Source organism: Semicossyphus pulcher, unplaced genomic scaffold, assembly GCF_022749685.1.
Source record: "Semicossyphus pulcher isolate SPU_LCO1_2020_fin unplaced genomic scaffold, fSemPul1.0.p SCAF_6, whole genome shotgun sequence".
Lineage (NCBI taxonomy): Eukaryota > Metazoa > Chordata > Actinopteri > Labriformes > Labridae > Semicossyphus > Semicossyphus pulcher.
The window spans coordinates 11,272,117-11,299,580 of NW_027211737.1; the positions used below are offsets into that span (position 1 = coordinate 11,272,117).

At 38.4% G+C, this 27,464-nt stretch overlaps 7 protein-coding genes across 7 annotated transcripts in view; 3 read left to right on the forward strand and 4 right to left on the reverse strand.

Moving 5' to 3' along the window:
- The window catches only part of LOC138609936 (rho guanine nucleotide exchange factor 28-like), a 42,443-nt gene extending 42,019 nt beyond the window's left edge, over positions 1-424 (reverse strand). The window contains exon 1 of the mRNA XM_069682624.1: positions 392-424. Within this exon, the coding sequence (XP_069538725.1) occupies positions 392-424 (33 nt within the window). The remainder of the gene's footprint in view (positions 1-391) is intronic.
- Positions 425-1,788: 1,364 nt separating this feature from the next.
- On the reverse strand, positions 1,789-7,255 carry utp15 (UTP15 small subunit processome component). Its single transcript, XM_069683323.1, has 12 exons — positions 7,131-7,255; positions 6,239-6,357; positions 6,033-6,125; positions 5,706-5,890; positions 5,012-5,190; positions 4,662-4,787; positions 4,308-4,443; positions 4,066-4,150; positions 3,262-3,417; positions 2,969-3,070; positions 2,591-2,724; positions 1,789-2,472 (listed from the first exon to the last, which is right to left on the reverse strand). Exons 2-12 carry the CDS (start codon positions 6,326-6,328, stop codon positions 2,172-2,174), a joined length of 1,587 nt encoding a protein of 528 aa, XP_069539424.1. The 5' UTR covers positions 6,329-6,357; positions 7,131-7,255; the 3' UTR covers positions 1,789-2,171.
- A 575-nt stretch (positions 7,256-7,830) lies between these two features.
- On the forward strand, positions 7,831-10,481 carry LOC138610115 (transcription factor BTF3-like). Its single transcript, XM_069682809.1, has 6 exons — positions 7,831-7,889; positions 8,649-8,717; positions 8,827-8,940; positions 9,370-9,571; positions 9,661-9,717; positions 10,094-10,481. The coding sequence occupies exons 2-6, from the start codon at positions 8,649-8,651 to the stop codon at positions 10,138-10,140; spliced, it is 489 nt and encodes a 162-aa protein (XP_069538910.1). The 5' UTR covers positions 7,831-7,889; the 3' UTR covers positions 10,141-10,481.
- Positions 10,482-12,852: 2,371 nt separating this feature from the next.
- Positions 12,853-16,880, forward strand: il12b2 (interleukin 12B 2). Its single transcript, XM_069683602.1, has 8 exons — positions 12,853-12,920; positions 13,149-13,230; positions 13,337-13,591; positions 13,830-13,932; positions 14,040-14,230; positions 14,607-14,755; positions 14,843-14,953; positions 16,570-16,880. The coding sequence occupies exons 1-8, from the start codon at positions 12,918-12,920 to the stop codon at positions 16,714-16,716; spliced, it is 1,041 nt and encodes a 346-aa protein (XP_069539703.1). The 5' UTR covers positions 12,853-12,917; the 3' UTR covers positions 16,717-16,880.
- Positions 16,881-17,492: 612 nt separating this feature from the next.
- On the forward strand, positions 17,493-20,520 carry LOC138610602 (protease-associated domain-containing protein 1-like). Its single transcript, XM_069683391.1, has 5 exons — positions 17,493-17,697; positions 17,982-18,082; positions 18,192-18,301; positions 19,116-19,283; positions 19,386-20,520. Exons 1-5 carry the CDS (start codon positions 17,616-17,618, stop codon positions 19,504-19,506), a joined length of 582 nt encoding a protein of 193 aa, XP_069539492.1. The 5' UTR covers positions 17,493-17,615; the 3' UTR covers positions 19,507-20,520.
- Positions 20,521-22,080: 1,560 nt separating this feature from the next.
- Positions 22,081-22,971, reverse strand: LOC138609770 (rhodopsin-like). The gene has a single exon (XM_069682418.1). It carries the CDS (start codon positions 22,969-22,971, stop codon positions 22,081-22,083), a length of 891 nt encoding a protein of 296 aa, XP_069538519.1.
- A 2,222-nt stretch (positions 22,972-25,193) lies between these two features.
- On the reverse strand, positions 25,194-26,087 carry LOC138609771 (G-protein coupled receptor 183-like). Its single transcript, XM_069682419.1, has one exon. It carries the CDS (start codon positions 26,085-26,087, stop codon positions 25,194-25,196), a length of 894 nt encoding a protein of 297 aa, XP_069538520.1.
- Positions 26,088-27,464: the final 1,377 nt, after the last annotated feature.

The window sequence follows — 27,464 nt, forward strand, 5'->3', positions numbered from 1 at the left end:
CTTTCATTCATAGACTAATATTGTTTGATCAAAGTCCAAAGCATTCATTATGGTGCCCTTGTTGACCCTGGCGCTGAATATGACATCTCATTTTAAAGCTGTATAACTCTGAACATGATTGAATTACATGTTCTGTACTGATGCATAAATAGAAAAACGATTAAATCCTTTGAGATACAGACCAACAGTTGATTCAGTTTCATTAAACGTAATGGTCAGGTCATGAGCACAAAACCTCTGCTCTGACTTTCAGTTTATATTAATATGGCTGCTGATCTCTCCCTGCCTTCTAAACTCAATTTGCAGAGATTTTCCAGAGGGATAATAAACTCTTGAGATTAATTGGAGAAGCTGGTCTCAAACATGACTGCAAACTGGAGCACATACTCACATACAGAGGCACTTTCCTCCTGCTCAGATCCATCTGCACAGCAACTGCAGGCAAAGACGGCAATAAACAGACATGTGAGAGACAAAAATATAACAAGGAAGAGCTCCTCGATTCCTTGTTACTTCTTTGGTTATTTTGGTTTTTTTCCTGCTCCCGGAAGCAAGGGTCTCTGATCAAATAGGATTTTAATCTCACGTATGAGAGTAATGATTTTAATGATGATACTTTCTCCTTTGGTGTGAAGGGACAGTACCAGAACACCAAACAGGCCAAAAATCTCTCATGCAGGCAGTGCGAGTCTGCTCCTGCATAGCTTACCTTAGCCAAGAGTGTTGTCACATACAAGGAATTTGCCTTAGTATATGGGTGCAAAACAAAACTAGAGTAAACAAGAGAGAGAAAAAATGAAAGCTAATACTGTAATTTAAGAAAGCCGGAAACTGACAGCTTTCACTGCTGCAGGAATCAGATCTGTTCTTTATCAGTGGCTTCTCTCGAAACTGGACACAGCACTCAGGTCTAAACACAGCCATTTTCCTAGACATTGTTTACTGTGCAGACACGTTACCTTTTATGTGTAAAATGGTATACATTTCACAATTTCATACAGCATAGCAAAGGCAAAGCATCAATAAACCAAGACGTACTTGCTAAGTGATACAGAAAGAAATGTTAACTAGAGATTATAGACTAGGTAATATTGGTACATGTTGAGTAGTTACTGTTAAATACAAACACAATTCTTTATCATTAGAAACATTTATATGCCTTTTCTGAATTTTCAAATGAATTCAATTCACACTTTAGTCTTGACCTATTTAGCTGCAAAATAAATGAAGGCTGTCTTTTTACCCTTCAAACGAGGCTTGACATGTTAGCAAACCCTCAATATCATGACAGGAAATACACTCCTTTTTTAAAAGTCGACTGCTAGTAGAAAAGGGTTAACATTATTTACGTACCTACCTTCAGGAGCTCAAACTCCGACAGAAGAAACCTGACAGCGCGCGCGTGAATGTCGCAGAAAGAAAGAGCACCTAACTCGGACTCATCCTTCGTCAGCTACCTGCTAAATTCAAGTGTCGTAGTTAAAGCCACAAGTTGAGAAATGGCGTTCAATCGGTGAGGCTGCTGTTTCCAGTGTGAGCTGCAGCCTCCACTGACACAGCATCCTCCTCTGTGTCACTGTTGATGCTTTCTGTCTTCCGTATGGGCAAATGGAAATTCCTTATACGTGAAAGTTATCAGCTTCTTTGAGGTTACAGCGACCTCTTGTGGAAGGCGATAAAACAGTACATGTAAAAGGGTAATAATATCTACAACTTAATTATTAAACAGTTTGAACAAAAAATATATTAAGTCAGTTTGAATATTACAAAGATTTATTTTTATCTGCTTATAAAACATTTGTCAATGCCAAATATTATGAAAACACAAAGCAGAAATTCACTTTCAGTCGAACACACAATAACGCACACACGTACACATACCACATTTACAATGGAAAGTAATTACAAGACTTTCAATAAAAGCAACATCTTGCTTTACATTCACACACAGCCATTCTTCATACAGAAAATGAATGTTTTCTTTGTTTATTTTTTCATTCACTTCAGGTTAAAACACTAAAGTGAGAGCATGGAGTTTGTCAGTCTCTTAAAAGCCTGTACGAGGACATGCAGCCTGTCATGTCAGGAAATTTGAGTCAGATGGTTCAAAAAAGAGGTTTTAGAGTTGTAATGGCACTCTAACCCAGTCTTTTACTCTCCCTCTAAAAGCCTCAGGTGGCCTGCAGTTGAGGTCTTGACATGCTTGCTTCTCCCTGAGCAAGGCCATTAGACCTACTGACGCCAGAGCAAGGCACCTCCTTCCTGGGGAGGGCGGAGGCGAACATTGTGTCCAACATGCCCAGCACCTCCAGGAGTTCCTGCTGGTAGTCGATCTCTCTCTCCAGCAGCTCCTGCAGACGCAGCAGCTGCCGGTCCACGACTGGTGACTGTCCGATTACTGACTGATAGATGTCTAGGATCATCTCGGCCGCTGATACGAGGACGGGGGCAAACCTGGGGTCAACCAAGTTCCTGGAGAAGATACGGATAGTATATACTTACAACTCAAAATGTTTCAGTATGATTTGACACTCAACTACAGGGTACAAAATTCAATGCATCTGATAATACAGATTTATCAGCATCTTACCCGATGAGGAAGTTGAGCAACTGAGAGAGTCCCTGTTCATCTCTTCCTGCCAGAGCGTTCTTTAATGTTCCTCTTCGGTCCAGCTCCTTTATAACAGCTACTGTGATCTCTGGCTTTCTCAATCTGGTCCATGTCTATAAATAAAACAGAACACATTTCAAAATTATTGAAAGATAAAAACATACCACTTTTTTAAATGTTTTTTTGTGCATAAGGGATGCCGTTCATCTTCCAATTAACAAAACAGCAATTCCACTTTTACAACTCAGCAACGAGACAGTCGAAGAATGAGAAGTTTAAAATAAAAACTACTTCAAAACTTTAACGCAGATTGATAGGAACTTATGTAACCTTGTTCATAATGTTCTAAGAGCATACCTCCAAAGCTGTATCCAAAGCCTTCGAGACATTAAACTTCTTGAGCTGCTTGTCATATTTGGCCAAATGTTGTTTCACTGGCTTACTGACGAGATAATCATCCTGGAAAAGACAGACCAATTAATTAACTGTGAAAGAAAAAAGTCTCATTAGCCTTATATAATAACAGTGTACAGACATAAAGGCATTATAAATATTCACCAAAGTCAGACAGTGACCTTGTCTCAGGGCACTGAACCGACCACATCAGACTTTTGCCCTCAACTACAGCATTCTACTAAATGTACACCGACCTGTTTAGGGACGTAGTTCTTTCCCTTCACAAAAACACGATATGTTGGTCGTCGCCTTTGTTGGCCAGAGGTTTCCTTCGACTCTTCTGGGCCTTTCCTGTGTTTGATACTCAGAATGCTGTTGGTCATACCCACGACGATGGACTCGTCATCCGGCTGAGGAGAAGCATTCAGTGTTACTGTTGAGAACTTAGTCTTATGGCACATGTCTTTGTGAGGGGCAGTAAGTACGCACAACTTGATGCGCTGCTGAAACTGATTTTGAAAATGTAGTATACTATCACCAATATGGTACATTATTTATTAACATCTATGTGAAACAACACAAACACAGTGCATACATTAGCATAGACCTGGCTACAGCTGGGGTAGCATTACTTGTTGGTACATGTTATTATGGTTGGTAAAATGGGAAGTCTCAAAGCACTGAAAGCCCAAAGTCTAAAATGAGTTCAGTCTGAGGTTGCACATGGTGACCTGGAAACTCAACATCCTCATTCCAACACCAAGAGGAGAAGATATATGGTTTCATCTGCTCTTGATTTAAATCTCTGACACTTGATATCATTGTGGCTGATTCACAAACTGAATCTGTTACTGTACACTCTCAAAGTTTAATCCCTCTGTATTTTAGTTAACATTATTATAGGTCACAGTGGGCCAAACAGGACGTTTCCCATGTTGAAATATAGTCATTGTCTAGTGTGTAATTGTTATAGCTTTTGAACACTTTTCATCCATTTCCTTCGTCTACACACATGAAAACTACAAATAACAGATGAAGAGTTGAATATAAGTTCTTACAGCCAGGCCCAGACTGAGGATGGAGGCAGCGTAGTCAAAGTTGTGGACCACTTTGTAGTTGGTTGTGTTGTACACCTTTACGTGCCTGAAAGACAAACAGCGACTCTATATTTAATCACATACACATAAATATGCTCATTTTCCAGTTCTTATGACAGACAGAGGCAAATGAGATTTACACATTTTTTAAATGTTTTCATCTACGCCACTCATGCATACAGCACATACACCTGTCTGCGTACCTGTCCAGAGATGCTGACAGCAGTCTGTGTCCATTGCTGCTAAGACACAAACTTGTGACAGTTTTGTGATGGTTCTTCAGAGACACCAGAGGCTGGCCTCCTTTCAGCAGATCCCACACTTTTACAAAACGTCCACCTAAAGAGATTTAGAGAGAGATTGTTTTGAAGTCCTGGGAAAACAGTAAATAAATGCAGTATTATAAGTGACAGTAGAAAATAGTGTAAGAAAAACGATTTCAGGCCTTTTCTGTCCGTATTGAAGTAAGTGCCAAGAATACATTGAACTTTAATGCTTTTATCTTCCTTTCAGTTCTGGGTGAACTGTCTGGACACAATGATTATACCGCTGACTACCTGCAGAGACGAGGAGTCCCTCAGAAGGATAGAGAAGCAGACTCTCCACTGGCTGGCCGTGGTCCATGGTCATCACACTCTTATCCACTCTGGCATCAAACAGTTTCACAGTGTGGTCATATGATCCTAGGGGGAAAAAACATGTATTGTTAATCACACAGCAACAGACCAAACTCCTTCCTTTATCTCCCCATCCTTACATCTACAGAGACACTCTTACTTATTAATGAAAGACTACTAAAAGTGTCAAAATACAAATAAATCTGACATGCAACTAACATTGATGCTAATTGATCAAAGCATGATTTTCCAGTCCTCCTTGCACCTAAAAAATGCAGCTTTCATCTCACCAGTTATAAAGAGATCTCTGTTGAGTTTGCTCGTAACACCACAGCGAATGTAGTCTGTGTGTTCTTGGTAGGTGTTAAGCTCTGTTGCATTTGGGATGTCCCAGAGTCGACAGGTGTAGTCATCTGACCCGGTGAGGATCTGGTAACGGTCTGAGGTGAAGTCCGTTACATGTACAGCCCTGAGGTGAAACAAAATGAGGGAAAATTTCCATAAAGACACTTTGACAACCAGATTTAGTTCATAAGTCAGTTAGACAATGAGGGTGGCTGTTGCTTAGGAGGTAGTGTTCAGTTTAAAGAGTAAATGTTGCATGTGGTGAAGAGAGCTTCGAGTGGTCGGAAGCTCACTTTTAAAGTTTACAGGTTGTCAGAATTCTTGAGATCATCATGAAATTCAGTCGATGGATCACTCAAGAGATCATCATTCAACAGTTTCCATACATCAGAACTCCAGAAGACTCAACAAGCTATCCAAAAGCCTTCTGCAGCCCATGATAACAGGTTAACATGACAGGTGAATAGTCTGAAATTGTCCAAAGACTGTGACATTCCACAGATATAACCTGGATAAGGATTACAAAATGTGGTAGGCGGGCCACCTCAAAATATAGCAAGATGTTTAAATTGTACCAATTTTGTAACACTCAGTCTCCAGGCAACAACAATATAAGACAGTGACACATGGGATACATACTTTGAGTGCCCCTTGAACATCCTAAGCGCCACCTTGCCGCTGACATCAAATAGCCGGACTACAGAGTCCTCACATCCTGCCACAAGCAGCTGACCATCAGACCTGAACCTCCCACAGTACGCTGTATCCTTAAAGCGTGTAAATGTCTTCACTGGCTCCTGGGAGAACGGCCCATATATGTGGATCTGTAGAGAAACAATTGTTAGAATGATACCACATTTGTATTACCTTAATACATGACAATCTACAGGACATATGGGGGCAACTGTTGTTTTAAGAGGTAAACACTTTTTTTTGACTGAACTCATACAAGACAAGCAAACATACTCTTGTGAAAGCTGTAACAGCAAAGTTATGTGGAGCTACTGGGGAGAAGTCGATGTTTGTGATTGCTCCAAACTCTTTTATCTGGATTGGAGCCTGTGAGAAAGGAAACAAAGATAAATTAATATGGTTGATGGAAATAAAGGAAAAGAGATGTTCTCCTATCCTTGCTAACAGTAATAGTAAAACAGTATACAGAAGAGGCTCACCTTGTAGTTTTTCCAGTACAGTGTGTCTTGTGTGACTTTCTCTCCAAGTTTAGGATAGACCTGGACTTTTGTAGGTTTAAATGAAGCCATTTCTGTGCTGATATCGAAATACTCTTAACCTGGTAAGATACAGAAAATAAAAAAAATGGCTATTGGTTAAAAGATACAGTAACAGAGTTAATACTTGGGCTAGTTAGTACTTCAGAATCAGAATCGAGGTTTGTTGCCAAGTAGGTTTACACATACGGAATAAGGAATTACAATTTGTTTTAGTGTTTGGTGCAGATCAATTAACACAGAACTAGAATAAAAATAAGTAAAAGACAGAAAAAAATAGGCAATACGAATAAAAATATTTAAAAAAACAATAGGTATAATACAAAATATGTACAACATGTGTAATTAAAAACTGTAGATGTGCAGGATATAGGTAAGTGCAAAAATCTTACAATATAAAACTAAAAATAATGCCGTGTACAGTGAATATAAAAGTGTGCGTTTATGTAACTTGAGCCAGTATTGTCTTGAACCCCAGAAACACGTCGGCAAACAAAAGGCATATTCCACAACGTGGAATGAATATCTCCATATATGCCACCCTTGAACCCCAAGTTAACGCATTTACTACCAAGGAACGGGTTGCTTATGTTTACTGGGTTGCTTGTGTTTATAATGCATTAAGAGCTCAATCAAATTTGTAAGACCTCTCCATTTAATCCTTTCCCTACAGCTTCAATTTCACTTAACTAGTTTTAAAAACAACAATAACAGCTTATTACACATGTACCTTGACCAACGTGCTCAGTGCCTGCCGTTACAGCCTAAAGTAGTTAGCACAAAGCGCTTTCGCCGGCTAACATTTTCTATCGAACTGCATTCCGTTGATTCTCACCTTTGAAAGAAGCCGTCCAGGGGTTCAGACTTATCTTTTAGGCTTAATGTGTTGAAATTAAATGATATAGACACAGGTTGATCAAGTAAACCAAAAGTTTCTCATTTTAAAGAGTTATCACGTTGCCTCTTAGCGGACTGGAGGACGCCATGATGACAAACGTGACTACTTCCGTTTTGAATGCCATATCTTTATTGCTTCCTCCACAATGTACAGCTTATTTCTATATATACTGTATATAGAGGTACATTTATTTTAAATATATTATAATATTTTGAATGCCACTGACGCTGGCCCTAGTATAGATTATTTTTTATTAGTAAGTGAAATAGTTTGGGGTTTATCAAATACCTCCACTTCCTCTTGTACTGATTTGGCCTTGTTCGGTTTATTAATGTCTTAAATAAAGGTTTATTCCAAATATATTAAGTGGTTGTATAAAACCTATTGTAAATAATACATTTTCAATCATCCATTGTAGTTTGTAGGTCCACTACTTTCAGTCAATTTGAGAAAGCAGGTGATTTTTTGGGGCCTAAACTCTAATTTATTTCTAACTATTTCTAAATATTATGTGATAGGTTTTAGAATAGAAAATATAAGACATTTTAAGTAACAACATCTGAAATGATGAACACATATTGTGAAAAACTATGGTCCCATCCGGCAAGTTATCGATCTCAGTGCGCCACTTCCGGCTTTCACTCCTTTCTCCGAGCTTCTATCGACTGTGTGACCCGCGTGTTTACACACTCCCAGGTCAGTTCAAGCCTCTGTAGCCCTTTAAGCTGTATCACTCTCGTATAATTTAGAGTTTGTACAGAGAGAACAATTCTCTGTTTCAAGTTACGCGTCAGATTGCGAGAAAAAGATCAGTTATAATTAAATGCTAGCATCAGATTGAAGAGGCCTGAGCTAGCTGTTTAGCTTCGCTTGCTAACTAGCCGGCAGTTCAGTTCTCATGTCAATGGAAACTCGGGGCAAAAAAAGTAGCTTTTCCAGTTTTGGGGGCTGAAAGGGCGAGCTTGAGTCCATAGCACACCTCCTTGTACGGGCAAACTAAGAAAATTAAGTTTTACAAATTAATACGTAACACATTTTTTTACTAACTAAGCCACTAACTTTAGCCGATCCCCCTGTCAGATTAATGCAGAACTTGAGTCGAGACTAAAAAGTTTGCAGCTATTTTGGGCTTCATGCAGCTGTGCATTCTTTTAAGTGCGCTGCCCCCCAAAGGGAAAAAACCACGGGGGGGAGTTTTAGGTCTAGCACTTAATTCTAGTCAGAATCCCCTGTTTAAAGTGCCATTACAGTAATTCCAAAATTGTCATCTATCTATCACTGAATATCATTTCAAGATTAACCTTTTAGTCTGCTATGACTATTAGTGCATTTCTATGTCTTCTGCCTTGGTGTCATGCAAGTATATATATATATATATATATACATATATATACATATATACATACATATATATATTAATATTTCACCATGTATATTTGCTGTTTCTTGTGTCAGATGAAGGAGTCGATAATGAACCAGGAGAAGCTCGCCAAACTGCAGGCGCAGGTCCGCATAGGCGGCAAGGTAAGTTGGAGTAACGCACATGAAGCCAATTTACCTGAAGAAAATATTTTGGTTTTTAGGTCTAGTTAGTGGATTATGGACTCATGTAGCTAACTGTCTTGCTCCGTAGGGGTCGGCACGCAGAAAGAAGAAGGTTGTGCACAGAACAGCTACTGCAGATGACAAGAAGCTGCAGTTCTCCCTTAAGAAACTGGGAGTCAACAACATCTCTGGCATTGAGGAGGTACAGCAAATTCTTTCCTATATACACAGCAACAAATAGGCAGACAGGTCTTCTACATTATGTTGATGTGCTACAGACAGGATTTATTACTTATTAATAAGTTATATATACAAATTGATACAGAAGACAAATTAGATGAATTGGCATGAATCTGAAGTTCATAAGATGACTCCTTATCTTTTTTATTTTATAGCTTAAATAGTTAATCATTTGGCAAAATAAAATGACCCAAAAAGTATGATATTACATAGTTTATCATCTGGATAATTTTAAAAGAAGTAAAAATAAACAAATTAAGTCTTTACATTGTTTCATGTACAAGAATTTGTCCAAATTGTATGCAAGAATGGTGTTATGATTGCTCAAAGACCACTTGTTAACTCTGCGTTTTCCTTTTTTTCTTTAATATCATTTTGTCTGCAACTGTAGGTGAATATGTTCACAAACCAGGGAACAGTGATCCACTTTAATAATCCAAAGGTTCAGGCCTCCTTGGCTGCAAACACCTTCACAATCACAGGGCACGCTGAGAACAAGCAGCTCACAGAGATGCTCCCAGGAATCCTAAACCAGCTGGGAGCCGACAGTCTCACCAGCCTCAGGAGATTAGCAGAGACTCTGCCCAAACCAGGTACCCACAACACTCTCAGTCCTCTGTTTGCATGTGTAGTAGTTTTGTCTATCAACATTTAGCTGATTGTTCATCTTCCCCTTTCATAGCTGGAGAGGACAAAGCCCCCATGGTTGCTGCTGAAGAGGAGGATGATGAGGTTCCAGGTAAGCAAATGAACACTTAACCTTTTAAAACAAAGATTTGCATTTAAAGTGTTACACAGTAGCATTAAATTAACCAAATTATTAACAGATCAGAACAGGCTTCTCTAGATTTTTGCCTTCATCTCTCACACCTCTAAGCATATATGACCTTATTAGGTGTACATGTTTGGTCCCAGTGTGTATTGACAGGTAACGACAAGTCATTAACAGAAATTATTGATTAATACAGAGGGCTGATATTCTGGTTAAATTCATATTCAGTAGTAAAGTTTTATTTCTATAGAAACTTATTCTTTTGCTCATTGAGACACTTTCTTCATATCTGTCAGTGTTTTCTGCCTTCCAGCTTTCCTTACCTTCTGTTTTTTTTTTACAGATCTTGTTGAAAACTTTGACGAGGCTTCAAAGAACGAGGCGAACTAGCCAGCGAACATTTCAAGGTTCCCTTTGACTCCCCATACTTTTGACACAGCAGCATTTTGTAATTGTTCATCTGTTATTGCTTTTTGCCTTCAAACAAAATTTGCTTTTAATTGTAACCTTAACAATTGGACGTAAACTAGTTAAAATGGACTTTTTATGGCAACTGATACTCACCCATTTGTCTGATTTGCCTTGTTCTGCAGTACAAGTGAAATTATTTAATCCAGTGGAATGTGCAAGCCTTTCTCTTTCTCACGCTGCCTCTCGTGCATTGTGATGTCTACACATCATAAATGTATTGATGGAATTAATCATGTAATAAAAAATTACAGATACATTTATCAATTTTATGTTGTTTTTATTGTTGTAAAGCTCCACCGGTTCTTTGCAACATTTCATGTTAAAGCGTCTTTTGAAAATTATTTTTAAACTAATGTTCAAAGTTTTATTTTCAGATTTCATGAGGTGATGGCGGTCATTACTATCCATAGAAGACAGCAAAGTATTTATTATCATTGGCTTAAATGTTGAAACAATTGGCCCCTTTTATAGGCAGTCATGGGGAATTTGTTTAATTCTTGGTGACCTCAGAATGAGGTAATGTGCGATCCGTCAACTAACATATGAAAATGATCTCACCGTGTGGCTGAGTTTGCATGTAACAGAATTAGCTGGAAATTTGTGCCTTTATTCAAACGATGATGTTAGGGGGAAAAGAAAATGTAGTAACAATGGAAAGTCTTTTGTTTCACTTAAGTGAAAGTGAATCAATACATAGTTTCGTTCATTTTCCTTTAAACAAAATGTAATTTCTAAGTTAAGTGTTTGAACTGTATTTTTTAATGCTTACTACTAATACACATCTGTGTCCCATGGTAGAGGCCCGCCTTGGCAACACCTGTCAGACACATTCTTTCCTGCATAAGTGGATTGACTTGTATATTTACCTGCCCTGCATTGATTCGTAGGACTGTCTGAAAATGGATGTAAACGTTTCAAATAATTTTCTATCTGTGGATTTAAAGTAACAACTTCCACTAAAGGGCCAGAGGTTATTCAAGTACATTATATCCTCTACTGCAGAAATATGAATAATGCTCTTCAGGATTTTAGGGAACTGGAACTCGAAACCTATCTGTCCAAATGACAAAACGGGTTGCGAAGAACAAGACAAGTAATGCTCTCTCTCTGTCTATATATATATATATAGATATAGATATATATTATAAGAATTACATTTATTTATCAACAGAGTATGATGAATGAATCTGTAAGCGGACTGGGAAGGATCAAAATGTCACACACCCCCAGCTAACATGAACTGCAAGGCTTTGTTTACTGTGGAAGTATATCACTAACCGTTCAACACATGACAGGATCAGATGACTTGCGTATGTGTGAGAATCAACACATTTTTAGATTGAGACTAATGTCAGGTTCTTTCATAGCTGAACTGGTTTGCCCCGTACATGACTGCAGTCATAGGCAGGGGAAGTCCTTGTGTTGCTCCCTCTCACGTGAGCATTTTAAAAAAAAAAATTTAACCCTTATTTAACAAGATAAACTCTTGAGATTAAAAATCTCTTTTTCAAGAGTGTCCTGGCCCAGACAGGCAGCAGCACATTAACAACGTTTCAGACAAACAATGAGCAGCCATACATACAAACGTAACACAGAATACATGACTATAATGTCCTCACAGTGATGGTCTGATGGGGGAAAACCTCTGAAGAACATTTTTCTTGAGAAGACCTGTTCAATATTCAGTAACTGTGGGTCCTTAATCTGGAATATGGTTAGATTGTGGTCTAGATAATTCTCAATTCAAAACTACACATACAGAGAATCTCCTGTAGTGCTACAACTAAAGGTGTTTTCCATAATTGATTAAACTGACGACTCATTTTCCAGATGATTGATTAATTATTTTATAAAATATGGGAGGAATTGGTGATAAATCACAACTTCTTAAAGCCCTGGTCGACACATCTAGCTTACTTTTTTTGAGCAACCAATAATCCAAAAGCCAAAAATCTTAAAAAATGCTTTGATTTATAGACAATAAATGCAAATATTCACATTTGAGAAGCAACAAACAGCTGTTACATGCCATTTTAGATTGAAAATGACATGACAATGATACATTTGCTTACTAAAATAGCTGCAGATCAACTTTTGATTGACTGATTCGATTTTAATGTATAATCATCTATAATCTTTAGATGAGATGAACATTAAATAACACAACATACATTTCACAACACCTGACGAGGGAGAGCACAAGGGTAGAAAGACTAGAGCATGATCGCCATATAAAGTTTCATTCACTTTCCTCTTTATTCTCTTCCTGAAGTTTTGACATTTCATCAAATGTGCACGTGTGTGTGTCCTCTTTGTGTGATTCCAGGTCTGTTAATCAGTACATCTCAGATGTTATGTTGCCGTATATCCCCCACCCCCACCCTCCACCCCCCCAACAACACCCACACTTGTTATCTCGAGGTCACACTCTTATTCGAAACTTTTTTCACAAATGCAAATCAGCATTGAGGAAATGCACATATGTCAGAAAGCTCTTCATCATTTTACTACATCTCTCTCGGTTTCGCCTCCATAGGTGGCAATGATGATGATGATGATGGTGATGATGAACGCTGTGTGCAGTGATATAAATATGATCTTCACTTGCTAGTTGTAGCATACAATCATCAGGACGACTTCGACTGAACTTCTGCTGCTGATTTTTCATAGCATCACTTCAGCGTAACTTCATCCAAATGGTAAGAAACAGCTGATGCTTGAATAGACGGCAGAATAGGGAGTAAATTGTTGCTATTCTAAATGTGCTTTCAACTAATTCAAATGTCATGAACAGATTTTTAATTTAGTTTCTTAACTGAAGATGAAATGTACAACAACCTCTAGTAATTTAAGTGATTATTACTAAGTTTTAAATTCAAGAATGTATTCCTTTTCAATCTTGTTCTCGCTGTCACATTATCTAACAGGAGACCCTGTCACTGTGGGTGTTTGGGCTTCTGTTCATCAGCCTCTCAGGAGCACATGGACTCAACAACTTTCCAGAAAACTGTACATCTTATTTGTCCTTCACATATTTTCCTTACAACTATCATTCAATGTCTTAAATGGCTCTGAATCGAATAATTTGTTCACCTGTATGCTTCTGTGTGTGTAGTTGTGGTAGCCAATAGGAATGACGATGATCCAGTCACACTGACCTGCGGTGCGAAGACGGACCAGGATTTGGAGTGGAGGTTTAACGGGAAAGTGATTGATGTCGATTCGGAGGACCATCTCCAGCAGGACGGCCCAAATCTGACCGTGTCAGAAGTAGATGTTCCCACGCTGGGTGAATACAGCTGCTGGGCAAAAGGGCAGATGTTATCATCAACCTTTCTGCTGCTGGAGGCTGAGGAGGAAGAAGAACTGGGTACGGGAACTGTGTTATGTTTTCCTTTCATCATTCTCAAATAGAGGAACTTATCCTGCCAGAATTAGTCAGGCTGGGTGAAAAAATTTTCTCTACAGGGTTAAACTGAATCTTAACAAATACTGAAATACTTGACGATGCAGAACATACATGTTCTACATTCTCTTATATTTTCTCTTTTATATTTTTTGGGGCTAAGCAGATCACATTAACCGTCACATATTGTGTATCTTTACAGATTCTCTGCTCAGTTGTCGGGCAAAGTCTTATGACTGTGTCTTCAGCTGTAACTGGACCAACAGCGGATACGACTTAGTGCGTCTTGGACTGGGCCCTGACTGGTAAAGAAAAAACACATTTTAATGGAGACGCCAAAACCATTGCATAAACACCTTGACCTTTCTCAGTTACAAGTTTGTCTGCGTCTGTTTTACTCCTTGCTCTGTAGCAGTGAAGGCGGGAAGTCGTGTCACTGGGTCAACAGCAGGGATCTGCTCTCAGATGGGGCATTCCAGTTTGAGGTGTCCCACTCTCTCTCAGCCTATGCTGAGGAAAGCACCATGCTCAAACTCACTGCTGAGGCCATCACTGACCTCTCCATCCTCAGGAAAACAAAGAGCTTTTTTCTCAGGGACATCGGTAAGCTGAGTGAAACTGAGCAACATTAAAGGCATTTAGCAGAAGATTATCAAGATGGAACATCAGCACGAATCACAGGCAGAGCTGTTTTTTGTTCATTTATGAGGAAATTTGGTCTTGAAGGACAAAATCAGACATTTTGATTCAAACAATGAGTTTGTTTCTAAGAATAATTTTTTAGTCAAACTGCTTTCTGAAGTATAAAGGCATATTCTATTAGTTGTGAAAAACTATCTTCACAAACTGTTCATAAAAATGATTTTCAAAAACGTGTTAAGTACAAAAAAAGAAAAGAGGTCTATTATTTGCAGTCGAGCCATTGCTCTGTGGTTATCCAGCAAAATATAAAGAAAATATTCTCTTTTCCTCTGTCCAGTTCAACCCGACAGTCCCCAGATTGTCAGGTGTCAGGCGGTGGAGCAGAACCTGAATGTGACCATCGACCCCCCATCCAGCTGGTCAATTCCTCACAGCTTCTTCAGTCTGCAGCACGAGATTGAATATGTGCTTAAAGATGATGGAAAGGTACACACAAGCTTGCACAGAAACAAAGTCAGCTCATCTCTCCATGTCTGCTTTTGTGTTTCTTACTGTGCGACCTGTCTGTTTCAGACCGAACGTTCTTTGTCGTCTCTGATTCCGAAGGGGATCAGCAAGCTGAGGGTTCGCTCCAGAGACTCTGTGGTGCTCTCATCCTGGAGCCAGTGGACCAACTGGAAAAATGTAACCTACTGATTCTATTTGAACCCTAACTGTCTACTCCTGCTCTGTCTTTGGTCTCTCATGTCTTTAGTACAATTTCCTCTCATGTCCTCTCACTTCCCCTTTGTCACTATGTGTTTCTGTTTGGGCAAACACACACTGATGACACACAAATAACACAGCAAGCACCAAAAGCTGTTTGATGATAAAAGATCAGTACAGCACACTAATATTACTTATTTATTATTTATGACTGTACCAAAGCTATTTATTTGCTTATTTAAATGTATTTATTATCTATTTCACATCAAACACACACAAATATAGACACATGTGGAACAAGAAAGGAACACCTTTCATGCTAACAAAAGCACTCCCAGCCTCCCAAAAAATGTCAGATGCATGCATTATGTATGCATTCCATACATAATTTCCTGACATTAAAATCAAAGTAAATCGTCATAAAAGATAATATAGCAGCAGTCAGAAGTGAAGTAAACATTTCAACAACTTCAGCTCAGCTGCACTTCACACAAAGTTTCACACGTTGGGTTTCTTGTCCACGCTATTTCTGTATGCGGGTGTTTCTGTGTGTAGGTGTTTCTGTGTACTTTGATGGTTTGGTGCTGTGACAAAGTATCTATTAAAAAAGCTTTGTGCTTCCTTCCTTATACATGTTCTTTTTTCTTTGATTTCTTGCTCATGTCATGTGTCATTTAAATGTGACTTTGACTGATCACTATTTTGTGGGTTAGAACATTTTTAGCAACAACTGTAACGTGTAATGTGTCAAATTTTTATTTACACTAAATCATTTACTTGTAAAGAAGTTACTCTTTTTAAAGGCTATATGCTTTTTATAACCGCCAAGTACTTAATTAAAACATTGGTACTTTTTTACTTTGTCATGTAGTTCAGGAAGAAAACCCACAAAAAACATGTCAGACACCTTTTGTAGAATTCTTGTAATCAGTTATAAAAGGTAAGGAACAAATAAAATGACACATTTTATAGATAAGAGATTTATGATATAAGGATCATCTTTCTCAGTGCCAGCTACAGTGCTTATATTTTTAGTTTCCACATATTAGTTAAATAAAGCATCAGACATAAGCTTGAGCAAACTACACAGACCCTCTGATGCACCATCTTTGGCTGGCAAACAGGAAAATCCAGCAAATAATTTCAAATTACTGCACCTGCATCACTAAACAAATAAGAAGACAAATGCGGTAAATCCCTGACACGATGTTAGCCTGTGTTGCCATGTACATAGATTTTTAATGTAAGGTTAAGTTTGACACATATTATTCACCAAAATTGATGGAGGGACTAAAAGATAAAAAATGCAATGTTTTTTGTTTTTTTATTATTACACCAAATAATCAGCATAATTGCTCACAGCTCATTTACAGGTTTTTAACTAAGAGCTTGATCCGGCATAGAGACACCTGGTGCAGAGCTTACTTGTCTTGCAGCTAAAGATGTAAATAACACTGCACGGAGGTAACATGCTCAAGTAACAATGCAGGGCAAGGCTCTGAAAGTGACCCAACAGACATTTTAAATTTTATCATAGGAGTCATCCATATAGAAGTTATAGCTTCAGACCCTAATCTGTCATTAAATCATTACAGGTGATAACAGAGAAAAAGAAAGCGTGCAAATGCAAAAACGCAGCAAAATTTTGCTGTCCAGAGTTGCCATCCGAGTACTTGGACCTCTGCAAGAACAGAAAGAAGAAAAAGGGAAACAAAAATGCCAAGAAGAGCCAAACATCTTAAGAACAAAATGTTCAATAAAAAACGTGCTTTGCAACTGGGATTTTGCTTGTGTGTAAAAGCCCTATATTTGGTAAGAGTGGGAAATTAAACTGGATCAGTAAACATAAAGTGATTAAATTGTACTTTGATTGTCAACTGCTTTAACAAATATGAGAAAATATGAGTTTCCTCATGATTAAGAACACCTACTTCAACGAATGTCATTTAATGCAACATCTGTGCATTAGGACTATGCTGTTATGTAAACACAGTCTGTGCTTTATTTCATCAATGAATATTTGTATGAAGGATGTTTTCATGGTATGTATTTATTATTATACATTATTATAATTTGTATTTATGTATTAGTTGAGAAACATAGATTTTGTGGCAATTGTATTGCTTAACAAAGGAAATTGTTTTTTCCCATAAGCCTACTACTTATTATGATGCACACCATCTGTGAAATGTTGAAACTGGAATAAAATCATGAACATGGAAGCTTGTTATCTCAAAGTGTTTTTACAAAAAACGTGTTGTTCACAAGGAAGATATTTTTAGTGTTAGTTAGTTACATCTGCTTTTCTTGCCTGTTGCCTACCACTACAAAAACGAGGGTACATAATGAAGAGATTTTGCATCGACTAATATTTGTTGAAACGGTACATTTTCTTTTTTCAGAATGGCCAGCTCTAAATATGTGCAATAACCAAAAGGGGCCCAACAAACCCGCGGCCCCCCAAACAGGTTAATCTGCCACTGCAACATACGCATGCGCATTAAAAGGAGCGCGGAAGTGGTTGCTAACCTGCTGCTTTGTTGTTTACTGACAGAACAGCAGCTACATATGGACATAATAGCGTTCATTCAAACAGAGCTACACTGACGTCTATGTAACGTTACGGGGCATTACAAATGTCATGAAAATGGCAAGGGTTTTTCCAACAAAAGCTTTATTTTTATACCTCTGGAGTGTCTTCATGCAGTTCAGTCGCATGTCAGGTGAGCGCGAGGGGTACAGGCAAGTGTCAGTTGCTAGTAAACAGCTAATTTAGCTTAGCGTCGGTTTTAGCTAAATGCTTTAAAAACTATGCTATGGCTTTTGTTGTAGCCTTCACGATTAGTCTCTTGTGGACTAAAGTGTAGCGGTGTACTGAGTCATATTCTTTGTTATTTTCCATCCCTTGTGGTGGTTTAACAACACTGACTTCATACTGATGATACAGTTACTCACTTCTTGAGAATCAGCTAATCCTGTACGTGTTTCTCTTTTTGGTTTGCCCTAGGTTTCGGGTTCAATGAACTGCTTTATTTCCGAGTCATCAGTCCAGAGGACATAGGGTACATCTTCAGTGCAGCACCTGCTAAAGACTTTGGAGGAGATTTTGTTAGTACTCTGCCCTCTTGAATTTAATTTGTTGGCTATAAGATTCTCAAGCCTAACACTAGTAGTAAACTGTCCACCTAATCACATTCATCTTCTCTTCTCTCCCCAGACATCATCATATGATGAGATTTTCCTTGTGCCAGCAGATCCAGCGGACGCCTGCACAGAACTGGAGGATAGAGAAATTCTTCAGGGACAAGTAATCCTGGTGGAAAGAGGGTATGCACATATGCTTGTGCACCTATAGTCTCACCTTTATAAACCAAGTAGTTTGACGTATATAGTAGTTAGAAGGTGAACCTGTAAGTTTGGATGGAGCTATATTGTCAATTAAAGTTGGTCCCCTGACAAAGACAGAAACCGTAAGATTAGAAACTTTAGTACATATAAGAGGCTTTTTCTGGCCACCCGTGTGCTCTCATTACTGGTGCAAATATAAAACGTTGTTATAGCCGTACATGACATTTTAAATTGACATGGGTTGGGCTGCTAGACAAACAGTTCTAGAGACATTTAATACAATTACGGGCATAATTGCAGTGTGCTGTTATTCTGTCTTTTCAAGTAACACCAGGAGGCCTAATGTTTTATAATTAACTACCGTAAGTACAATTTAAAGCCACTCTGAGGTGTATATCCAGTGAAGAAGCCTTTCGAATGACAGGTGAAACGTCAATAAACGAAATAACCACCAACTCCAGTTGCCTTTTGGATTAAGCTTAGAATTAACACGAACTGGATGACTGAGAACCTTCATAAACATCCAGTTGAATATTTTGCATAGGTAGAAATGTAAAAAAAAGTTTAATCTCTGCTCAGCATTGGGTGTTAAACTCAGATGTGTGTGAATGTAATTTGCAGGCGAGGCCACTTTTACTTATTAGCTACGGTGCAATTTATGGAGTTTTGATATGTTTTTACTCCAAACTATGTAAAAGAAAGTTCAAATATCCACAGAACATTTTAAGTTTAACGGCTTTTGTTTAATGATGCATTTAAATTAAGTTTCTCTTATTTTTTTTGTGCTCTCCAGAGGTTGTTCCTTTGTGCAAAAGGCCAGAAATGTGGAGGAAGCTGGAGGCAAAGCAGTTCTTATCGCTGATAATGCAGGGGACAATGATAGTCAGTACCTGGATATGATCACTGATGGAACCACTATCAAACCAAGCATTCCTGCTCTCTTTCTTTTAGGACGTGATGGGTAAGACAGAAACAACACAAAAAAATCTGTATTCTTTTATATGCACATTAATACAATACATTTTGACACTAATATTTTTCTTCCCTTTTCCTTGTATTCTAGGATGATGATTAGACGATCTCTTCATAGACAAGCGCTGCCGTGGGCTGTCATTTCCATCCCTGTCAATGTTTCCTCTCTGGCCTCATTCCCACTCAAGCAACCCCCGTGGACACTGTGGTAGAAATGACGCACACCCACAACTTGGTCAACTTCCTCACTCGGTGAACATTTCTTTGTCAGCACATATTTTGTCAGCTTTGATTAAACTCACAGCGTCCAGGGAAATTCTTTAGCGTTGGATAAAATGTTTACATGCACTAGTGGTGAACTAATAAAATCAACACCTCGACACGATTATGTCCTGCTTACACACACAGCCAAATGCATGTAGACCAAACATTTTAATTGTGTCCATTGACTTGCTAGAGCTGTTGAAGCAGGTATGGATATACACATTTAGCATGAAACACAGATGCTTATTCTCAGCTGAAGTTAATTCAACAAATGACTGTGGCAATAATTTGTATGTTTTCCAGTCTTCTTGAACTTCTATACACTTGATTTGCTGTTCACTGGTTAGTGTTAAGACTGTGGAAAATTAGATACACATTAATACAACACATTTTGACCGAAGCACACCATTTCATTTCCTTGGTCAAATAGTGTGTGCTTTTGTGTAGCACACTAAGGGAAACAAAGGAAAAACACAGGCCATGAAAGCAGACACTATACTTGACTCTTATACATTACACCAGGAATGTCATCACACTGTAAAAATGGTAATACATGACTGCTGTTTTGCATGAACTTAAAAAGAATGGCATATCTTATGGAAAATAAATGTCAATCTATTTTTTTTTGCTTGATAAATTTATTTCCTTTTATGAAGTAAACATCTGAACAACTATAAGGACCGTCACCGCACGCACATTTTTGTGGGTCTTGTTAAAGTCTAATCATCCAGATTCCTGTAAGTAATAGAACGTGACCTCATTATCTAACGAAACCTACCAAAAAATAAATCATATTGGCAATCATCAAAAGACTCATTTAACTTTAGAAAAGTAAGGCTTAAGCTGGTGGTATAATCTTTTGAAGCAAGATGCGTTTTGTTCCCAAAAAATGTAATTCATGTTTAGGGTTGTTTTCTTTATTTAATTCTCATGTCTTCAAAGGAAATTTGACTGTGAAATAAACAAAGATTTCAGAGACACTATTGTCTTAAAGTGGTTTCTGTACCCCTCCCCCCCCCCTTGCCTATTCCTTGCCGTTATGTTGCAATAATGGCGTGATGGTTTCATGACACAATGTCTTACGTTTAATGTGATTTTTTGTTTTTTTTTAAATGCTAAAATGAAAGAACACATCACTGCCAGGAGATTTATACTCTACTAATCTTTCCCCAAAGAGAGACTAAATCAACATGGCAACACCTGCAGCCTCAACAGTTTAAGCCAATAACCTTGCACATGCACATTATTAACGGCATGCATTGGTGTACCGGAAAAAACACATTGATGAAGAAGTTATTAGTGGGAGGCAACTAAAAGGTGGTATTTTCTTCTGTGGGAGAAATTAAGGCCAGATAACAAATACAATATTTTCAGAATGGCTCTTTGAAGATATTTTATCTAAATTTGTTGAAAAGTTTAAATCTAAGATACTAAAACTGTTAATTTCTGTATGGATTGTGTATGATTTAAAGGAGTAACTTGTATCAGTGAAGTTTACTGAGTCTGAATATTTGTCTTTAACTTTGGTATATACACATTGTGGACAAATTGTTAATTAAAATCTGCGTCATCTTCTAGTATAAAAGCACAACCTCCAGGCATGTTGATGCTGATTTACATCCACATCAAAACAAAACATATAATAATAAACAGTTCAATTACTCAATTACTAACAACAGTATTAAAAACCCAAGTAGGCCCAAAAATATTACAGAATTGTCAGAATTTCATGACTTGTAAACTCAAAACACGCCTAACTTGGATTCAGGACTACACACCATGGACAGCGACACTGCTTACAGTAACGTACACATTAACCTAAAGGTCATTTACCATGGCTGAAAACACGGCTAAACGTCAACGATTTAAACTTTTTAAACTGTTTTCTTACTGCTCAATAGCCCAGCACACAAAGATGCCCTGTTGCCGTTTTTATATAGACAGGTATGACCTTTGAATCCAGAGTCTTTCAGCCTACACCCACACATCATGAGAGCAAACTAACTTACTTTGTTTAAAATTGAAACTCAATCCCCACCGCAATTTCTTTTTATTTTACATTTCTTTTTATGTCGATTGTTCAGATTTAGGATGGCTGACCCTGGCATTAATATTAACATCAGTATACCACTGAACTTCAATATTAACAGGAGAAGCTGATCAGGACACGTTCTTCTAATGAGCAGCTAATTTAGATAAAACATTAACATGCCTTTGTAGAACTCAACGATACAAACATCTGCAAAAAATAGTGTTTCCCTTAAAACTCTTTTACTTTATATTCAGTAGACAAGATTGTTTCAATTCAAATAGTCCACAGAGAAGGAAAGAGATTTAACATGCTGTATGGAGTCATCTGGTTCTTATTTCCTTGAAGTCTCTTCCTTCCCGGGGCAGGAGCCCACTCTGAAGAAACATAATATAGACAATTAAGATAAGCAACGACTGCACCATGGATAGAAATCACAATATGTATATGTAAACAGGTTAAACGTGATAGTGATTTTCGCCTGCAGACAGCGTTACCTCCTCTTGCACCGTGGACACACTCTTCCCCACACTGTCCTCACGGTGGCGTCTCTGAGCGCAGGACTCCCCCAGATGTACACAGACGGGGTGCACAGTGCGTTCAAACGAGCCAGGATGGCGAAAACATTGGTGGCCTCGTTTCTAAAGTCCACGCCTCGCCCTAACACAAATTTGAGTATAATATTCACAAAAGAGGGACACCACAACACCAAGAAGCTTATGACAACAAAAATGATGATTTTCAGCGACTCCTTCTTGCTTTCTTTCTCTGCGCTGGGAGGGTCTCTTTCCAGCTGGAATCTGGCAACAACATACAGTTTGATCGTCATGACCACTTTGGTGAGCACGACCAGTTGAAAGAAGACGATGCTGTACACGTAGAGCTGTATCGCTTTAGAAACAGGCAGAAAGTTTCTGGCGAGCAGGTGAGCGATGTTATACACCCAGCAGTAGATGTTCACGCCTATTACAAAGTGTCTCGTTATGAAGCGGCTGTAGATGAAGGGATAGCACACAGCGAAATACCTGTCAAACTGTGCGAACAAAAACGTCAATATATTAACCCCTAAAAGTGACGGTAAAACATTATAGGTGCCATTTCTAGACGGATATCCCTCGTGAACATCAAACAGACCCAGGTAATACACCGAGAAGCCCACCAGCGTGTCACAGATACTCGTGTTCAGCATGAAAATGAATCTGTTCTGGAGGCGCAGTGCTCTGGTGGACAAGATGCCAATGACTACTGTTCCGGCTACCAGAATTGTGGTGGTGGCGAATACAATCTGGAAAATAAAGATGAAATAATCTTCAGGACTGTCGAAGTCCACTGAGAGAGGCACTCCTCCTCCTGTCAGAGAGTCTGTGATGTTGGACAGGAGCATTGTTCATGCGCAAGTGCCACTTTAGTGCCAACATTATTTTATATGTGAGAGACACTGTACAGTGAAGTCACTGTCATTGATCTCTTGAGATGAAGTGACTTAATGTCGCTGTTTTCCCTTTAACGCGAGCTGTATGCAGAGGTCTTGTAGAGAGTGTAGTTTCAGCTTATTTATCGATTAATCAGCTGACAGAAAACTACACTTGATAACGATTTTACAACCGTTTGAGTAATTTTTTTGCCAAAACAGTCGTTGTCTTTTCAGCAGTGTTGGGCAGAAGGTGCTCACGCTGTCTGCAAATAAAATGTTTTTTTCAGTGTATTATCTCGGTCGTTTTAGATGTTCAGGTATAAGAACATCGCGTAGACTGTTCTCCTAATAAATCTTAATAAATATAATAAAGCTATATTTCAAAGACAATTAAATATTTAAAGACATTAAACATTGATAATCCAAATTAAACGTATCTAATTACCTTTTAGTAGCTAAACCATTGCGTTTAATCTGGCAGTGGCGTGTCCTACACGCTTGACAGAAGGTCATTGTGGACAGTTCCCGGTGCTGAAGTTTTGTCACATAAATACACCCGTCCAGTAAAAAGTAAACGACAGTACCAGTTCAATTATCATGGGCCTCTTGTTTGAGATCGAGTACATACCCAGAAATTCCCAATCAATTTTAAATAATAATAACAATAATAGTAATAATCAAAATATATATTTAAAAAATCTAAATAAAACAAAATATATCAGAAGCAGAGAATCGTTTAACTTGAGAGGCTGCAACCCGGTGTTTCTAAATAACTCAGAGGACAAATATAATTCCCTCTCAATATGATGCGGTGTCAGACAGTACCGCATTTAACCATGATCACAACAAACATTTGAACCATGTTTTTGATAATGTCAACAAAAACGGAACATCAAGAACCGTGTACGATAAAAGACAGAGCTGTTGTAATAAAGTTGTGCCTAATAACGTGGCCACGGCTGACTGAAAGTTTCACAGTTAAATTCTGATGTTTCATTTCCTCTTCCATCCTGCCTAGAGGAACATTTTGGTGGGAAAAAAACATGTAATTATTTAGTTTTTGTCCTAAAAAAGGGTCAGGTGTAAATATTGATGGTGATGATAAAAATGAGATTTAAATCCATATGTCACAACAATTGCTTTTCTTTACGTGTTTGTAAACCCGATATATAACATAAAGTCTAAAATGAATTTACTTGGAGAAAAATAGATTTAGATGAATGAAAAGGATATTTAAAAGAAGGTTTGAAATACACACTTTCAAATAAGACCTTTAAAGCAGAGAAATGTGTTTTAATGATAACATTTGGTTCCATCATAATATTTGCACACATCTGTATTATTGTTGTACTGTTGACAACTACTCCAGTCCAACTACTGTTGTTTTAGCAGAATTATTCTGCATAATTATTTAGCAAAAGAGTGAAGAATATACCTATACCTAATTCTAACATGTTTAATGTGTACACACACCTGGAGTCTGATTGTTTAAATACTCAAGAAGACACAGAGAGAAGCTCTTTGTTACTGTGAAATCTTCCAAATCATCCCGCCAACCTTATCCATCCTGTGGTGAGAAAGAAATGATCATTCTTTGGTCATTATGGTGTTCCCGTAACAGTGTTTTAATTGCAACAGATATTTTATTGCAAGAGCGGAAACTGTGTGAAAACAAATAAAATACTTTTCTTTGTTCAGAATCAGTATCAGCATTGTGTGATTCCCCCATTTTGTGAATTATCAAAGTTTCCTCATTATATTGTAAATAAAGGAAAACTGATATTCTAACATTTCCTTGTCAACATATCTGCTTTTGCAAATTGTCAGCATAGAAACATAATTTGTGGGAGACAGGCTTTGATTCCATAGTTCATCAAAAATGATACCACGGCCCTGAAAGCTATCGGCTTTAAAGGGGCCTGTAATAAGACCTGGCCTGTTTTTCAGCATGTCAACAATCACTCCTGCCAGTGTTAATTGAATTTAGTGTTCATATATTCTTATTGTATTAACTGCTTATCAAAATTAAACGACAAAAAACACATAGTGAAGCTTATAGACGATTAACGACCACTTTAGTGACAGTGAGTGTCATATTAGATAAATCTTAAATGCTTCCGTTTACATGCTGTGATTTTTTAAAGATGCAGCCTCTGTCATGTTTAAACACTTTACAATTCAAACATTTCACTTTATATTCCAACCAACCTCGCGTGCCGTTGGCAGCAGCAGCAGACTTTGCTCCACACTGTTTTCCACACGGCCGTCCTGAGTGAGGGGCTCGCGCACAGATACAGGGTCGGGGTACACAGAGCGTTGCTTCTGGATAATATTTTCATGGGGTTAACGGCGTCGTTTTTCATCACAGAATATTTCCCCGTTAGAGAAGACACCACCGTGTAGAGCATGGCCGGGCCCCACAGCAGCAGGAAAAACACCACCACCACCACTATGATCAACAAGGACTCTTTCTTACTGTCTCTCTCCGGGCCCGGAGGCTCGCGCAACAGCTGGTATCTGGCCACGACAAGCAACTTGATCGTCATTATTATTTTAGTGCTGATTATCAGCATCAAACTGATTCTGCTGTATATCCCGATCTCTATGGCTTTAGAAAGCGGCACCATGTGCTGCACGAGCAGCTGGCCGTAAACATGCACCCAGCTGTACACATTCACACATATCACCACGCGTGTGTTGATAAAACGACCATAAAAGAACGGATGACACACGGCGAAATATCGGTCAAACTGTGCGAATAGAAACGTCATGATGTTAACACCGAGAAGAGTAGGCAAAACGTAATAAGTCCCGTTTTTAGACGGAAAGCCAACTCTCACATCGAAGAGAAACTGATAGAAAATACCACAGCCGGTCATCGTGTCACAGATACTCGTGTTCAGCATGAATATAAACCGGTTTTGTCTTAAGAGTGCACGAGTTCTGATGATACCACATGCAACAGACCCGGCCACCAGCACGGTGCTAACCCCGGCCACGACGTGGAAAATAAAGAGGAAATAGTCCCCTGCACTGTCAAAGTCAACACTCAGAGGAATGCGCGTGAAGTTGATGGAGAGGAGCATGATGGGAGTGCGTAATGGACGCAGCCCAACCTGAAATAAAAAAAAAACAATGTAGCACTCCCTTTTTAAAGTTTTAGTTGAGCCAACATCGTGCACTGTGATGAAAGGGGATGGGATGCCTGTAGGAGGAGACAGTGACCATATGAAGTCATTAATTTCTTCTTGCTGTTAATTTATTGTTGTTTTATATTTGAAATGACTTTTTTAATACATTAATATATTCATCGAAAAAACACAAAAGCGAAGTGATATTTTTCAGTGACGAGAACATAACTGGTTAAGTCAAAGGTTGGGCCTCCTAACACCACAATCATTAAGGGCCTGTTTTGAGAAAGCATTGTCAACAAACACAATAAGGAGCTGTCCGTGGTCCTGAACATGCGGCTGTGGGCGCTCGTGGAGCTGTTCGTGGTTCTAAATTTGCATCGCTTCATAGCTAAATGAATCACATTGTAATTGGCATAAAGAGCTTTTCAAGGTTATTTTCGCTTGTGAGTGTTGTGCTCTTATGAAATGAGAACTATTGTGCAACCGAAATTCCAGGTATACGTAGCATCTTTACCCTTTTCATTATAGACTCATATTTATTTTGTATTTTGGAAAATTGAAGCACAACGTCGAAAACCGTTTCATGTAGCTACTATCTTGATATCGCATGATCAAGGCAATGTATACCAAACATAAACCAAGAATAAAACTATTTCCACCACTCAATGTAAGATTTCACCCATCGCATCACTTATAACAGAGATTGTAGGCTTATCAACACACGTGAGTAAAATGAGTAATAGTATTAATAATGATAACTTTATTTATATTCTACATTTCAAAACAGACATAGTGCAAACAGTAAAAGTAAATGATAGCCACAAAGTAGACTATATTATTTTTATATCAGTGAGGCACAAGATAAAAGTGAGTCATGAGAGGAGATTTAAAAGAGTTTACCAGCCCGTACAGCAAAGGCCCAGTCTTCTTAGTGAAAAGTCGACATTCAGGCACCATTATAGGGCCCTGGTCGCTTCTCTGCGTGTTCAAAGTCTGGCAGAAGCGTTTTATATCAGGCCAGAGGGCATCGCTGTAAATGTTTCTGATTTGGATCGTTCAAACTGCGTGCCCGAGTCCGTAACTCGAACAGCTCCCGGATCTCGGGCGATCCAAGGATATACAGTATCCTTGGAAGCCTCCACAAAGACTGTCACATTAACCCTGAAGGTAGGAAGTTAATCATCCATCATCTTTAAACATTTTCTTTTGGCTTAAACCAAAGTGAGTCTAGAATTCATGGAAACAATCGGCTCATAGCCTATAACCTGCAATAACACCTAGATGAATAGGGGCACGTGCAATAGGGGCATTTGTTATTTCAAACACAGG